At 60.5% G+C, this 16,444-nt stretch overlaps 1 protein-coding gene across 1 annotated transcript; it reads left to right on the forward strand.

Annotated features, from left to right (window-relative positions):
- Nucleotides 1-3,196: 3,196 nt before the first annotated feature.
- On the forward strand, nucleotides 3,197-13,349 carry IHH (Indian hedgehog signaling molecule; the record flags this gene model as incomplete). The annotated part of the gene is made up of 3 exons (XM_080346931.1): nucleotides 3,197-3,499; nucleotides 9,273-9,534; nucleotides 12,688-13,349. 3 exons carry the CDS (start codon nucleotides 3,197-3,199, stop codon nucleotides 13,347-13,349), a joined length of 1,227 nt encoding a protein of 408 aa, XP_080203057.1.
- Between the last annotated feature and the right edge of the window lie 3,095 nt (nucleotides 13,350-16,444).

Genomic DNA, 16,444 nt, shown 5'->3' on the forward strand with positions numbered 1-16,444 from the left:
ACCCCGACCCGTGCCCTTAATAAGGGCTCTGTGGCCTCGATTAAAGGGACCTTTCAATCGCTGTCAAGTATTTTTAGAAAAGGAAAAGTTAAAAAAAAAAAAAAAAAAAAAAAAGAGAGAGAGGCAAAGACGACTAAGGCAGCGAATAGGGAGAGGAAAATCTCAAACCCATCCAGTGCAAAAATAGAGAAATAGCACCACCTAGACTGCATCGCCCGGCTCCACTGCCCGCATGCCCACTCACCCTGTGCAGCACCCGGCTACGGCCAGCCCTGCAGGGCCTTGTGGCAGCACCGAGACCCCTGCCCTGGGCAGCCTTGGGAGCCCACCAAGGTGTCTGCAGGATGCTGCCCTCCTGCTTGGGGCAGGAATAGGGGGATGCAGTGATGAAGAAAGCTGAGGTGCAGAGGAAGAAAGGACTTGGGCATGGTTGGGATGCAGGCAGGAGCAGTGCATGGTGGCCAGGCATCCCAGTGTGGGAGATGATGTACAATACAGCGTTGGACACTGCATCTCTCCGACCTCCACTGAAAGGTAATTCCTCCCTGTGACCTAGTGCTGCAGCAGCAAATGTCCCTTCCCACCAGCTTCCTGAGCAGAAATCTGCCCCCGCAGCAGCAATCTCCCCTCACTCCTTGGTTAGACAGACCCTGTTACAGCCTGCAGCCCCATCCTTGCCACCCAGTTCTGCCTGTCCTATCATGCCTGGGGTTCCTGTACCACTTGGTCCTACGTGCCACTGGGCTCTGCCTGGCAAGGACACAGGCTGGCATTGGGAATGATGATGCTGTGGGCAATCTGCCTCAGCCCCCATGTAAGGGGTTGCTGAGAGCTGGGACAGTGTTCCCTGCAGAGCTAGTCCTGCCACTAGCACAGGGCAGTGGGGCTGGGACAGGACTGGGGGCATTTGGAGCTGGGACAATTCCCAGAGGGCTGCTCTTCAGCACAGAGCTGTTGGTGAGCAAGTAATTCTCCTGCGTCCTGTGTCCCATGCAGGATCCAGGCCAGCCCAGCAGGTCCGTGCTGCATGAGGAGGTGGTGGACTCTGCACCCAGTGACAGGACACTGTCACTGTGGCCAGAGCCAACGCAGGATTCTGGGGCCCCTGCATGGATAGGAGCTGCTGTCACAGACAAACTCAGCTCCCTTTCTGCAGCCCTGGGCTTTCGTGGGACATGAATGTTGGACCAATGAGGGCTGGGCAGGGCTGCTGTCAGCCCAGAGCTGCTGAGAGAAGGACAGACACATGTGACATGCATTCTGCATGTTGGCAGGCTGCAGACGTTCTTTGAAGGTCTGGGTTTGGTCATCAGCAGACATAGGACTCTTCTGTCTGGTGTTCTGCATGCCCCCAAACTCAGCACTACCACAAATGATCCTGTTCCCCACTCCCTTGTGTCAGTGATGAGCAAGGTAGGGACCTGGGCTTATTCCTTTGTGGGAGTATAAACTGGCCTGAAGGACTCTGTGGACTTAGCCCAGGCTCCAATTTTCCTGTGCCCATGAGGCACAGAGAACTGTGCCCTTTCTGCAGCCCTGGGAAACCAGGAGCAGGGATGGGGAGTGGTGCTGTGACTTGTCCCATCTGCTCTACTTGCTGCTGATGCCCTTAAGGATGCTCCACTGGAAGGATCAGCTGAACAGATACAGAAGTGGGGTGGCCTGGGACTGCTGGCCAGACCCTCTTGCTGCATCGTGTGCAGGAGTAGCGAGACAGACTCACCATCCTGCACAGTGGCAGGACTTCACATAGGCTCTGGATACTGGTTTTGGGTACAAAATGACAGTATGAAAACCTGATGGAGACACCTCTGGCCAGTTGCACTTCCCTTGCAGCTCCTGCAAAGGAAAATGGTCCACAGGGCCACTGGATAGCAGCATCCCAAGCCTGTGATTGTTGCTGAGTCTGCAGCCTGCATCCCTCTTGTCCAAGTTTCTTGGTCCTGCTGAGGCCACCACAAGCCTGCTGTCAGAGCCCAGCTGCTGGCTGGGCTGTTCCAGCCTGGCCTCTCTGTGTATCCCTAGGAGAGACCCATGCCCTGTGCCCACCGAAGAGCTCGCAAGGGGACATCCCTGAGAGTTGTGTATGTAGGGGCATCTGAAGGCACTGCCTCACCTGGGAATGTCCCGGGCAGCCAGAGGGAGTGCAAGCAGGGCTGTGCTGGACCCCTCCCCGGCACACAGCTGGGGGAGAACCGGGGGGGCCCTGCAAGCCCTCGCTCCTGAAATCAGGGTGTTGTATTTACTTTCCCCTTTTGGCAGCTAGAAGGGGAAGCCCATCCCAGCCCCTCATTGTTGTCTCAGCGAGTTAATCAGATGCCATAATCCTGTTGTGGAAATATCGGGCCTCCCTGGAAACAATGGGGAGCGAGAATATTGTGGTTAAATTTCAACCAGCTGCCTCCCTGCTCTGTTTGATCCCTGCCCGCAGGCCCGGGCCCCTGGCGAGCAGGCGGCGCGGCAGGGGCCGGAGCCCCGGGGGTGCCACCCCGCGCCCACGCCGCCGCGGGGGACCCCCCGCGGGACACCCCGGGGAGGGTGTGCGGCGGGCCAGGCGCGCCTCGGGGCGGTGGCGGGGCTGCCCCGGGGGGCAGGTGGCAGCGGGCACCCCCGGCGGGGTGGGCTGCGGGCCGTGGTGATCGGTCGGGGGGAGGAGGCTGCGGGCGGCCCGGGGCAGGTTCCGCGGGGAGGAGGCGAGGGAGGGAGGGCGCTGGGAGGCTGGGACACGGGCAGGGTGCGGTCCTGGCGGTTCCCGGTCCCGGATCTCTTCAATTTCCCCTCTCACTCCTGCCCGGGGAGCGGAGGCAGCGGCGGCTCCGGCTCCAGCTCCGCCGCGCTGACCGCCGAAGCGCAAACCGCGGGGGGCTCCGGCAGCGCCGAGCCCCGCGCCCCGCGCCCCGCAAGCGGCCGCTCCCCTGCCAAAACAAACGTCCCTTCGCTATTTATTGCCGCCGCCGGGCCACGGCAGCTCAGAGCGGGCCGCCACCGGCCCGCCGCACCAGGCAGCCGGAGCGCACCCGCGCCGGGCAGCCGCCGCGCCCCGCCGCCGCCGCCACCGGCACGGGCACCGGCACCTGTCCGCCGGCTGCGCGCCGCATGGGGAGCCCCGGGGCGGGCGGCGGGAGCGGCGGCCGAGCCTAGCGGGGCCCCCGAAGCCGCCGGTCCCCCGGGCCGCCCCGGGGCCGCCGGGCGCGCCATGAAGCCGGCGCGGCTGCTGCTGCTGCTCAGCGGGTGCGCGCTGCTGCTGGCGCCGGCCGTGCGCGGCTGCGGGCCGGGCAGGGTGGTGGGCAGCCGCCGCCGCCCGCCCCGCAAGCTCATCCCGCTCGCCTACAAGCAGTTCAGCCCCAACGTCCCCGAGAAGACGCTGGGGGCCAGCGGCCGCTACGAGGGCAAGATCGCGCGTAACTCGGAGCGCTTCAAGGAGCTCACGCCCAACTACAACCCCGACATCATCTTCAAGGACGAGGAGAACACCGGCGCCGACCGGCTCATGACCCAGGTACAGCCCCACCGCCGCCCGCTTCTCCCCGCTCGCCAAGCACCTGCGGGCACCGAAGCTGCCCGGGAGCGTCCTGCGTCTCGCTGTCCTAGGACAGCGAGGGCAGCAGCGGGGGACCCGACGCTGCAGCTTCCCCGTCCTGCTCAGGGCATTCCGGTGCCCGGCCCGGTCTCCTGGCTGTGTAGCACAGGTATCTCCCTTCACCGGGCGCTGCAAAGCTCTGCCCCTTTGGCTGGGCTGGGCGCATCGGACCAGGAGCGTGCAGCAGCCTGTCCTGCTGCGCACTGGTACGGCAGCACCCTTTGCCCGGAGCCGGCAGCACGCTGCCCCGTAAGCCGGCAGCATCCTGTCCCCCGAGAAGGCAGCACCTTAATCCACTACGCTTCGGAGCCTGTGGCACCCATGCCTGCTGCACCCCGAGGTGTGCCCTTGTGCCTCCCGAGCTCATAGCAGCCTGCCCTTGTGCCCTCATGAGCCGTGCCACACTTCCCCTGATCCGACAGCATCCTGCCAAACCGCTCCTGAGCCGGCAGTGCTGTGCCATGCTGTTCCCCCACTGGGCAGCATTCTGCCCCACTGCACCCATCCTGCCCTTGTCTCTCGGCTCCCCCTACCAGCTGGCAGAGCCGGCAGCCTGCCTACTGGAGCCGAGAGGCAGAGCAAAGCCTGATGTGCTGGCAGAGAGGGGAGCGGGCAGAGCAGCCAGCTGGGTTTCGGGAGCACCCTCGTTGTCCTTGTCCCCACTCTGCTGCCAAAACACTGTGCCCTGCCTTAGTGCCCCATTCCCGTGTGTCTCCATGTGATATGGTGAACGGTGCCTGGTGGGCACTGCCCTCAGCTTGTTGCGCTTGGTGATGAGAACAACCTGTTGTTGCAAATGCCATGTTGCAGCCAGCTTGCGAGTGCCCTGGGCCAATGGGAAGGAGAGGTGGGGGGGACAGAGGATGGCAGCGGAGGAGGGGGTGATGCTGGACGAAGGTTACTCTGTGTTTTAATATTGCCAGTAGAATGCCTGAGGGTTTCAGGAATGCAGATAAGGAGCCACACGGCCTTGCTAAGAAACCTGGCCACCAGCCTCAGCACTGGCTTACAGACTGAGCAAGATCCTGGGAGAGGCAGTGGGGAGCTGGGGCTGCCCTGCTGACCACTGCACCCCTGGTCTGGGGCTGGTGGGTGGGTGAGCATGGATGGCCATGGTGGCAGGTGCTGAGTGGGGCTCTGGCAATGGCCTCTGGACAAGGTGTTGGTAACAACAGGAGAAGTGTCGGGTGCTGGCTTGACAGCTCTGCAACCCTGTGTTCCCCAAAGGCAGGTCTCTGAGGGCAGGGGCTGTGGTCCAGGGCGGTTCTCAGGCTACAAACTGCAGCGGAGGTATGGAGACCCCCGGTGAGGCAGCACCAAGCTCAAAGAGTTGCAGAAGTCTTGGTTGCTGGTCAGTCACTGGAGCTCTGGGGCTGGGCTGGAGCCAGCATCCCTCAGGGACACCTGAGGGAGCAGTGAGCTCTGCTAGTCCTTGCATCAGGGAAGCCAACGACATCATATTGCTTGAGTTGGAGGCAAGAGAGTGCTTACAGCTGTGTTTGCTCTTGACAGTCCTCCCACTCCCTGCCCTAACCCAGCCAGTGTTCCCTGGTATCCCTGGGATAGGGAGGGCTCCATGTCTCACCTGCCAGCCCCACACTTCCCGCTATCCTACTGCCTTGTTGGCAGGGTACTTGGAAGCTCTCTGGTCTTCTTGCAGTGCCCAAATGAGGGTTGTTACCACAGCCAGGGTTCTTACCCCAGCCATCACATGTCCATGCACAGATAGGTACCCTGGTGCCTTGGGCAACTCTGCAGGGAACTGTCCCAATTGCTGTGGAGGTGACATGAATTCTGGTAGCTTGCTGCCATCCCACAGCCCTCTGGGCTTGTTCTGTGGCCCCTGGCTGTGGTAGATGTCCCCAGACATGGGAGCTCTGACACTGGCACCATGCCCTATGTTGCTATGGGTTGGGAAGGCCGTTGACCCAACTCCTTGTCCCTTCCCCTAGTGCGCTGGCTTTTACTGCTGTTGACTCACTTCAAACCTGTTTTCTTTCCCCAAGTCCAAGGGTCTGGGTGTCCCAGGCAGCCGGAAGATGCTGCCTGCTTGGGGGAGGTGGGTAGTGTTGCTCTCTGCCCGCCTTTCCTTTATCGTTTCATCTTTCTCAAGAATTCCAGTGTGTTTGCTCTCACTGGTCCCACTCGGAGGTGCTGAGATAAGACTGGAGGCAGAGCCCGCCTCACCTCTCCCCAGCAGCCTGGCCCAGGAATGTCATGGGCCCCCTGCCCCCATGGAGTCTCAACCCCAAGCCTCTCCCTACCCCAGCCATCACCCCTTGAAGCTGCTGTTGTCCCAACTGGCATGGAGACCATCCTTGAAGTGGTGAGGAATTTCTCATGGAGACCTTGGGATAAGACTCTTGGCTTCCTTTGGGAGAAACTTCACCAGATGAGGAGATGCTAGTGGGACCCCTATTCTCCTAGCCAGGCTTTGAATGTGGGGGTGGCTGTGGCCAAGCAGACTCCATTTACAACACCTCTGCTGAGACTGTGATCACATCTGATTGCCCTTAGTACCTCCCCTGAGATGGCCTTGGGGTCCCTGCTGACTGTGCACTGTCTTGGAGCTGTGCCCTTCTTTCCAGACTGGCTACCTTCTCTAAAGGGGTTTAGCTTCCCTCACAGAACACGGTCCTGTCACCAGTCTGCACATGAGAAGGGGGATGCTAGCGCTGGTCAGAGGGGAGAACATCTCTGCTCAGCCCAGCCCAATATGCCGAAGGTCTCCATTACAATGTGCATAGAACAGCATAGAGCCACCCAGCTCAGTGTGGTGGCATAAGGTCCTGTCCTGCATGTGGCTTAGGGGTGCCCAGTCATCTGTGCCACTACAGGGATAAGCTGTGCCCCCTTTTTAACACACTGTCACCACCTGCCTTCCCCCCAAACACTGCTATGTGCTTGTTGCATGGGTTTCAGACTCCTGTCTTGGCACCAGAGCAGTGCTGGGGCTGATGAGCCATGGCTCAGTGCAACATGGCTGAGCTTGGACATTACACTCCAGCTGAGGCACCGCAGGGCCCATGGGACATGGTGGCATTTCCACATCTTTGCCGTCACCTTGTGAGAGCTCATGTTCACCCTGAGGTGGGCAGGGGGCCATGCCATGCAGGCAGGTTTGGTCACCCTGGTCCCTGAGGATGCTGTAGCCTTTTTGGACTGTGCGTGGCGAGGAGGTGGGCTCTCTCTGCAGGCCCCGCAAACACAGAGCCTGCAGACAGCCCTTGCCTGTGGGTTTCTTGGTCTCTGCCTATCTGTCTGTGCAGGCAGCACAGCCCCTGGGCAGGCAGCACCCATCCCTGCCTGCGTGCGCTTGCATATCACTGCCTGCTTCCCGCTTGTCATTGGTCATCCCTGCCTGCTCCCTGTCCCTCCATGCCTGCTCCTTGCCTAGTGCTCTGCTGCCTGTCCGTGCCTACTCCCCACCCGCTGGTACCTGCCATCTCCCCGACCCGTCCTTGCCTGCTCCCTGTCCATTGGTACCTGCTACCTGCCCGTCGCTGCCTGCTCCCTGCCCGTGCTCTGACACCTGCTGGCCACCACGGGCACAGGCAGAGCCGCCCGTCTCGGCAGCCCGGGGACAGGGTGTTCCGGAGCCCTGCCTGCCGCTGGGTGCGCAGCCGGGCGGGCGGGCAGCTGAGAAGTGCTCCGGGCCGGGAGGGGAGGTGGGATCCTTGGGCTGTGCTGGCAGGGGCACATGCACAGGACAAGGCATCGCAGGTGGGTCCTGCCAGGTGGCCCTGGCCCAAGGGCTGGTGGCTGACCGTGTCCCTGCCTGGGGGACAGGGGTTGGAGGGTCTCGGGTGTTTGTATGCAGGCAGGGTTCCCCTGGAGAAGAGGAGGGCTGGCAGTGAGGGCAGGAGGAGTGCTCCGAGTAGGATGCTGGTGTGGGAGCGGCAAAGGGATGACTGGAGTGATGGCTAGGAGATGCAAGGTGGCACTGCGGACTCCCTGCCCTCAACCCCCTTACTGCCCTTCTCCGCAGGGTCCCCATGAGGTCAGGGACCTTGGGAGCTGTTTGTGCCATGTGCCAAGTGGCACCACAGTGGTGTTGGACGGGACAAAAGTCATTCTCCTCCCTATCTCACCTGGCAACTGTTTGTCCAACACCTTCTTGGCTTATCTCCCCACACCCAAGGAGCCATGGGACAAGGGCAGAGCTGCTCCCCCGCCCCACACAGGGCAAAAGCCTGACTGGCACTGCCCTTCCTAGGGACTGGACTCTGCCAAGCGCAAGTGGGTTTCCCCGAAAGCAGCAGTGCTCATGTCCCCTGGAAGCGAGCAGGTGCCTGAGGTTGGAGTGAGGGCCCATATTTTCGGGGGGCAGCTCCCTGTGAAAGCACTGCTGAGGCATTTCTGAGTCTGGGGGTGTAGCCAATGTCAAGTTTATAGCCCTGGCTCATGCCCACCATTACTGTGTCTCACAGCCCACAGACATCCCGTGGTAGGGAGTTCCAACAACGAGCTTGGCATCACATGAAAATATCCCACTGTGATGGATGTTTTTTAGGTTGCTGCCTAGTTATTTCATGTAATGCTTTCCAAGACTGTCCTCATGTGTGACCATGAAAGCTCTGTCCTTCACTTTGATTTTTACAGCACTTTCTGGGACCTTCCAGCATCTCCTTTCCAGGCTGCATAGCCCTACTCCATCCACCTGGGTTTTTGTAGAAGCTCCTGTATTGCTTGTCTTATGTCTTTTCTAGTTCTCTTCCATCTGATTTACAGAAATGGAATGAACCAGAAGTGCAGGATGTACTTTTGCAAGTCAAGTTCTGGCACATGGTCCCTACCTGAGGTGCAGCTGTGGCTGATGGAAGCAGGCAGTGCAGGGCAAGGCTGTGAGGGCTGCAGCACAGGCATGCAGGACTGGCATTCCTCTGCTTGCTGGAGAGTGCTGAGGTGCAAGAGACTGCAGCAGAGGGGAGAAGGGCAAATGAGGCAGGGAAGTTGCCTCACTTGTATGACCTCTGTGGCCACCAGGTCTGGATCTTTTGGGATCTTCTGCTGTTCTTCAGACCTGGATTTTCAGCCCTTGTGGCAGGGAGAGGTGGACGAGGCTTCACCCACATCCCTTCTGCTTCAACACAACAGAACTCTTGGGCGCGTTTGGCATTTCTCACATGAACAGAGGTTGGATGAAGCTATGGGGCTGCCCAGTGCTGTGTCCTTGTGTCTCAGGACTTGATGAGTGATAACAAGCAGAGCTATGCTGAGAACTGGCCAGGTTGTTTCATTTGTGCCAGGGGACAGTGCAGAGGACCTTAGGGGATCCTCTCAGCCAGGAGGCAGCAGGGTCTCAGCTACTGTATCCCCTTCTGTCAGCTGGGAGCCCCTGGGGCAGTGCTAGTACAGGGGAGGTGTGTGGGGAGCAGAGAGGATATTTCACTCTGACCAAGGCTTCGCTGCCCAACAGGCTTTTCAACGAGCTGGGATGTAGGGGAGAGATGTTTCCCATGTGTGGCAGATGCTGAGTCAAACAAGGGACTATTGGGCACTGCAAAGAGTCTGGGGGGTATGGAATGGACAAGACACCTCATGTTCTCAGTTTTTCCTCAACTAGGCCAATCCCCAAAGGGTCTAGAGACCCAGAGAGGTTTCATGGAAACATGATGGGACATAACCTGCCAACTAGGCAGCTACCTGCCCCTTCCAAAAAGCTTTTACTAACTGCCCTTCTGCTTCACAGCGCTGCAAGGACCGCTTGAACTCCCTGGCCATCTCCGTTATGAATCAGTGGCCAGGCGTGAAGCTGCGGGTGACAGAGGGCTGGGACGAGGATGGGCACCACTCAGAGGAGTCACTGCATTACGAGGGCCGAGCTGTGGACATCACGACCTCAGACCGGGACCGCAACAAATACGGCATGCTAGCTCGCCTGGCTGTGGAGGCTGGATTCGACTGGGTCTACTATGAGTCCAAGGCTCACATCCACTGTTCCGTCAAATCAGGTAAGCTGAGGGAAGGCAGTGAGTGGGGCCAGGGGCCAGTACCCCAGGTTGCAGCATACTTAGGGAGCCTGGCTGGCTGGGTGAGGTGCTCTGGGGAGGGTCCTGGCTCTCGCAGCCTGATTTCCCTATCTGAGGCAGACAGTCAGGTGGGGAGTGAGTCACACACCTGTGGCCAGCAGTGCCAAGGGGCAAATTCCCCATCTAGCTCCCTCCATCTGCAGTCTGACCCATCCTCTCTGTCTCCTTTTCCCACCCCATGCCCCCGTTTCCCTCAGCCTGTCCCCAAGTCTGCCCATTACATGTAGCTGCCCTGCTGCTACTCTTGCATTCCATTAGTGCCCTGCTGGCCATGCTCAGCCCCATCCATCCTTGCCCTTCTCCACCACTGGCTGCTCTTGAGCTCCTGCTGTCGCAGCAGCATCCATCCAGCCCTGACCATCCAGCGTTGGGGACACCCAGAAAGGGACAGGCCAGGGTATCCTGGGATCAGATCTCTGCTGTGCAGCTTCTTCTGCAGAGGAGAGCAGAGCTGGGGGATGCTGGGGGCAAAGGGAGCTGGTCTGGAGCCTTGGATGCTGCTGTCGTTGGTGGTGTTTGCTCCCCCCGTGCAGGGGGACGGCTAGTCTCGGGCCCTGCCCGTTGCCAGGACGGGATTGCGTGGGGTGTAAGGGTTCCCCCCACGGCCAGGGAGAAGCTGCTCTGCCTGGGACGCTGCAGCCCCGGCCCCCGCGTAGCTCCCGCCGGGCGGCCGCTCTGGCTGCGGGCGGTAGAGGGCAGCAGCGGCCCACGCACGGCACCGGCCGCGCAGGGACACGCTCCTCCCGCGGCCACTCGTCGGGACAGGGCCGTGCTGTCGCCCGGGTGCCTGCCTGCCCACGTCGCGACAGGCTGGGAAGGGCTCCGTATGTGCGTGGGCTTGCATAGGCGCAGGGGCAGCCTCGGCGGCTGAATGCCCGTGCACACCGGCACCGTGCTGGCACACGGCCGTCGAGCCGCAGAGCTGTGCCTGCACACGGAGCGCTTGCACGCACACGCGCGAGGAGAGGGCTGTGACCGCACACCCATGCCCACAGACACGCCCACACACCCCTGTGCCGCGCACTGTGCCGCGGTGGTGCCAGGGCGGGGACACTGGCGCAGCCCCATGTCTCTTGTCTGCGAGCTCGGCTCCCACCGCAGTCTGCCTGTCCTACTGCCCTAGCCCGTGGCCAGCGGCCTGACACCCCTAGACGCCAGCCTGGCCCCCCGCGCTGACCCGCTCCCCCGTGCCGATGCCAGGATGGGCACAACGCCAGTCGGCGATGGAGGTGGGGCGACCGCACCGCAGAGAGGGAACGACGCACCCCCAAAGAAGAGGGACAAAGCGTGGGCGAAGAACCAGGGCTTCCGCACCCCAGGGCACCCTGTGGGGCTGGCCAAAGGAGTGGGGCCAGGCTCTGAAGCAAGGACCATGACCCCAGAGCCTTGGGGCTGGCCAGAGAAGTGGGGCTGTGCCCCTGGAGAAGGACAGAGGCTCTTGAATCCTGGCATGATCCCCTGGACCAGCCAAAGAGGGATGCCATGGCCCAGGGAGCAGACTGGGGCACTGAGGTCCTGGAGGGCTTCTGCTAACTGGCCACAGCCCCCTTGCTCTGCAGCAACTCCCCGGGGCTCTGAGTCCCCCATATTTATCCCTGAGGCCATGGGGAGCTCTGGGATGTGTGGTGGAGGCTGTGGAGTGCGTATCCCGACTCCCCCAGAGCTGTATACAGAGGGCAGCCGGGCTGCTCCTGCCTCTTAGTAAATGGCTTTTATTTTTGTACGGATGGCTGTGTGGCCTGTTGTATGTATTGCACCTCCTCAGGTCCCCCACTGCACCCGCGACACCTCCATGCCCAGTGCCTGTGCCCCTCACTTCTGCCAGGTGGCCCTCTTGCCCTTCTGCCAGCACCTTCTCACAGCTCTGCCTCCTGCCTGGGCCTGTGGGGTGCAGGATTTGGGACTTGGCCTTTGGGGCAGGCATGGGGCGGATGCTGCAACTCATCTGAGTAATAAAAGGATTCTGTCCCAGAAATGGATGCCTCTCTTCATGGGCCTGGGGGCTGGGATTTGGCTCTGCCCGAAGCTCGAGAGGGATGGGTGGGCAGTGCCATCTGGGTGGGGAGACTCAGGGATTAGATGGGCACCTGGGAGAGGGCCTGGGAGTTCAAGACTGGGACTGAGCAGGGCCAGGAGCAAGACCCTAGATGGCAGATGGTGGGAGGGCATCAAAGGTGGGGTTGCTGGGACTTGGGTGACCAGAAGTACTGTGAGAGCTGCGCTCTGTTCCTTGGAAAGCCAGGGTTCCCCTGCTAAGTGCCAGGGTTGGCCCCTGAAAACACCAGGTGGCACACATCATCTTTTATTATGGGGAGGGGTAGGACCACTCTGCCACTATGTCAGGGAACAAGCCCCAGAGAGTTTGAGTGCTTTACCCTGTGACAACTGCTAGCAAAGCCCTGCTCAGGAGGCTGGTGGCATTTGCCCGATGATGGCCACAGGCTGTGACACCTCCCTGCAGCTCAGAGAGGGGGTGGGCTGGCATCAGTGGTGTGGAGAGAAAAAGACAAGTGGGTGGGAGAAGGGAGCAGAGCTGCAGCATGGGGTAGGGATGTGCTGCGGTGGTGGGGGAGGACGTTGCAACCTGTGCTGTTCCTTGTAGCATCCTCCCTGGTGGTACCCAGGCCCAGAGCTGCAGGAGAGGGGGATGCTGTGGGCATGCAGAGTGTGACAAGGCATTCTGGTCCTTAGCCTACTGCCAGGTCAGGGCTCTGCCTCCCCTCTTTTGAGCACTGCCTTGAACATTTGAGCCAGTGGCTCTGCCCCAATCCCCTTTACCAGGCAGGTTTTGGGACCCAGCTCTGTTCCTACCACCCTGGCACTGCAGCAGGGAGCAGGTGCTGCCACATGTGGCTTGAGCCCCCAAGTGCCACCACCAGGTGGCTAGGGGCCCAGGGAGGCTGGATTTCTGGCTGGGGCCATGTAAGGGACCTGCGCGTATTGGTGATGCCAGGACAGGGTTATCCCTGGGTGGGCAAAGCCAGGCAGCCTGGGAGGGTCTCCGTGCATCACAAAGGGACAATGCTGAGGGTCTGACAGATGGGTAACCCTCCTATCCTCTCTCTCCCCGCGCAGAGCACTCAGCCGCTGCGAAGACGGGGGGCTGCTTCCCTGGGCGGGCACTGGCGACGCTGGAGGATGGTGCCCAAACACCGCTGTGGGCATTGCGCCCGGGCCAGCGGGTGCTGGCGATGGATGGGGCAGGCAGGCCCACTTACAGTGACTTCTTGACTTTCCTGGACAAGGAGCCCCATGTCCTCACCTCCTTCCACGTCATCGAGACGCGGGAGCCATCCCGGCGCCTGGCCCTGACGCCCACCCACCTGCTCTTCGTGGCTGAGAACGCCTCAGCACCTGCTGCTCACTTCCGCCCCACCTTTGCCAGCCGTGTGCACCCTGGACATTTTGTGCTGGTGGCAGCAGAGGGGGGTGGCTGGCAGCCCGCCGAAGTGGTGGGGGTGTGGGACCAGAGGGACGTGGGAGCCTATGCCCCACTGACACGCCATGGGACACTGGTGGTGGATGGTGTGGTGGCCTCGTGCTTTGCCCTGGTTCAGGAGCAACAGCTGGCACAGCTGGCATTTTGGCCACTGCGGCTCTACCACAGCCTGGTGGGGTGGCCAGGGGTGCAGGGGAATGGCATGCACTGGTACTCGGGGCTGCTTTACCGCCTGGGCAGGCTGCTCCTGCCCCCCGACAGCTTCCACCCACTGGGGGTGCCTTGGGCAGAGAGCTGAGGGTGCGCCCCGGCCATGGCTGGCACTGCTGGTGGAGGTGGTGGCTGTGGGGCAGCTCAGTGGGGCCCAGCACCCCCTCTCAAAGCTGGGTGCCCAGGAGGAGCTGCCTCCAGTCCTGCCTGCTCAGGGCACAGCCTTCTCCTGACTGAGGGGCATCAGGGCTTCCCAGCACACCTCTTCTATGCCCATCACCCTCTTCTCACTCCCTGTTCTTGGGGGCAGGGGAGAGGCATGAAGGGTCCCCCCAGACATGGGGGTGCCCCTGGCTGGATCCACATGCTGCTATTTGTGTGTGTGTGTGTGTGCGTGTCATGTGTGTGTGTGTGCGCGTGTGATGTGTGTGTGTGTGCAGAATTAGCTAAAAACCGAAGTCTGATAGACGAAGGGGAGCAGGGAGAGGAGAGAGCCCCTAGCTCATGGCTGCTCCTGGGGTGCTCCTAGCCTGGCTGCACCCAGCAGGGAGGCTCTGGGAGAGGGGTCCCAGGGGCCTTCGCTGGCAGCCCTGGCAGGAGAGTGGACAATGCCATTCCCACTCTGGGACATGGCAAGAGTGACCAGGGTACTGGGACAGTGCCTTGCCCTTAGGCCTGAATACAGGTGCAGGATGGCACCCAAACCCAGTTCCTGTATGCCTGAGGTGCCTGGGCATGGGCAGGGCTGGAGGGACTGGCATGGCTCTGGCATGAGACCTGTGACTTGGTGGCTGCTGGAGTGAGAAGCTGGGCAGTGAACCCTGGGCTTTTCCCAAGCTGGCCCTGCAGCCACCTGGGCAGGCATGGCTATGGGGAGGTTGTGACAGCACAGGGGCTAGTGAACGCCGGTTGGAGAGGCAGGAGAGTGCAAGTGCCAGCTGGGCATGAGCACGCACGGGTGGGAGCAGGGGAGGAGAGAGCAAGGGCTGCAGCCCCAGCCTGACAGAGCCAGAGGAAGGAAAGCAGCTGGGAGAAAGTGCTCCCTTCCTTGCCTTCTTGGCATCTCGCCCAGACGCTGGCTCAGCCCAAGGCTTAAAAGCTCCCCACACTCCAGACCCTGCCTGGTCTGATGTCTCCAGCCTCCCCAGCATCCTAAACCCTCAGGGTAACTCATTGCTGCTCACCTGCTTCCAGGACCTGGGGCAAGTCCTGTCAGAGCTACAGCCATGGTCCCTTCCATGTTCTAGCTAGACCCTCAGCCACCCACGGCTCCATGTTAGTGGAGGCGAGGAGGCTTGGGGGGGTTGTGACCCGTGTCCGCCCTGCAGCATCATATGTCTTTATTTATTTATCTGCTCTTTGTATGTACCATAGATGGGAGGCAGTGTGGGTGCGTGCAGGGTGAGATGGCAGTAGGTGGGAGGAAAAGCTGTTTGGTTGGGGGGGTGGCGTGTATTTTTTTTTTTTAACAAAAAGCAGAAATTATTTAAAGATTATTTTAAAGCACAATTTTTATGGTGATGGTTGTCCAGGGTGAAGTGAGAGAGCGTGAGCGCGGCTGACAGCAGGTGTATTTTTGTCTCTTCACTGGATGTATCTTTCCTGGCCAGGGACACAACCCAATAAACCCATCATCTCCCAGGCAGGTGCTCTAAGCTCTGGTCTAGGGAGGGCAGGCAGGGATTGGGGAGGCTCAGCACCCATCATAAACGGGACAGAGGGCACCTTGCTGTTCTCTAAGAGCAAGAAATTCCCATCTCAGTGCCCCCCACCGGTAAGGACAAGCTCTCCCTCCCTGCTCCCCCATACCCAGAGGAGGCTGCAGGAGTGATGCAGCCTATGTGGGACCAAGATGTCACTGGGACCAGCTGGAAACTTGGACAACTGAGGCAAGATATAGGAAGGACAGCCACTACAGGGCCACTGGGGACATCTCTCCATCCCAGTCTGGGCCCACTGCCCCAGTGCCTGGCTGTGCTGGGACACCCTTCCCCACCCTCTCCATGACCACAACACCCACTAACCCAGAGCTCCTGGAGAACCCTGCATGCCAGGTTTCTAATATCACTTTAGGCCAGTGCTAGCCACTATTGGCTCTGTCCCCTGATCCCTTGCCAGCTCTGCCCCTCCTTCACCCCCTGCCCGTGTGCCCTATGCTCAGACAACCTGCCTCAGACTCCTGGGGGGCACTGAGAGCAGAGTCCCCGCCCCAGGTTTCCCTGGACCCCACATCATGGCGAGTGCAGAGCAATTTGGCAGCCAGCTGTCAGCAAGGGTCCTCATCACTGCGGCTAATTTAAGGGCTCTGTGAGGCGGCTGAGCTAATTTAATTAGGTTCTTATTACAGAGAAGGACAAATTGGTCCCTGGGGGGTGGCACGGGGTCAGGACTTTGAGAGGTGCTTTATGGAGTGAAATTTCAATCAGGCTGCCGTCACAGGCAAGGGGAAGCGAGCTGGAGGCAGGGTATGCATTGGGAGAGGATGTGCCCTTTGGGGTGCCCTGTGATGCTGCGGGAAGCCCATCTCCAGGCCCAGGTTTTTATGGTGTCAATGAGCACAGGGGAGCAGTTCTTTGCCTCATTTAGGAGGATGCTGCAGAGTTTTGGGAGGGTTGCTTTGGGGTGGAAGCAGGGAAAGTGAGGGGCCCTGGCTCTGGGCCAGCCCCAAGGCAGTGAGAGGAAGGGAGTGACCTATAAATAAGATTCTGGGGTGTTTCCCCTACTGAAGCCACATTTACTGCCCCATAGCCCCATAAAGGCCCATGGTGAGGATAGTGAGGACAAAATTACATCCTGCTGACAAACAGGATTTATGGGGGGTTCTTCCTTCCCTGAATGCCCCAATCCCTAATCACTCATCCCCGGGAGACCCAAGGCAACCCAGGGGCTACACCACTGCTTGTGGGCACCTGAAACAGTCCCATCTTCTAGGGTGCCAGCCCCAGGCGAGGGGTCCCACCAGGGTCTCTGCTGGCTGGTGATGGATGGGGATGCTGGTGGGTGGCCGGCAGAAGGTCCAGGCTGGAGGGTACCACAATGGATGTCTCTCCATCAATTTGTCCTCATTACCATGTGAATGGTGGGCGGAAGGGAGAGGAAGGGCATGCGGCAGCAGGAGAAACCCCCCACATGCTCCCATCTGGGGTAATGTGTTGTCCTCCCCACTCCTCCAGCCCTGTCTGA

Source organism: Nesoenas mayeri, assembly GCF_963082525.1.
Source record: "Nesoenas mayeri genome assembly, chromosome: 6".
NCBI lineage: Eukaryota > Metazoa > Chordata > Aves > Columbiformes > Columbidae > Nesoenas > Nesoenas mayeri.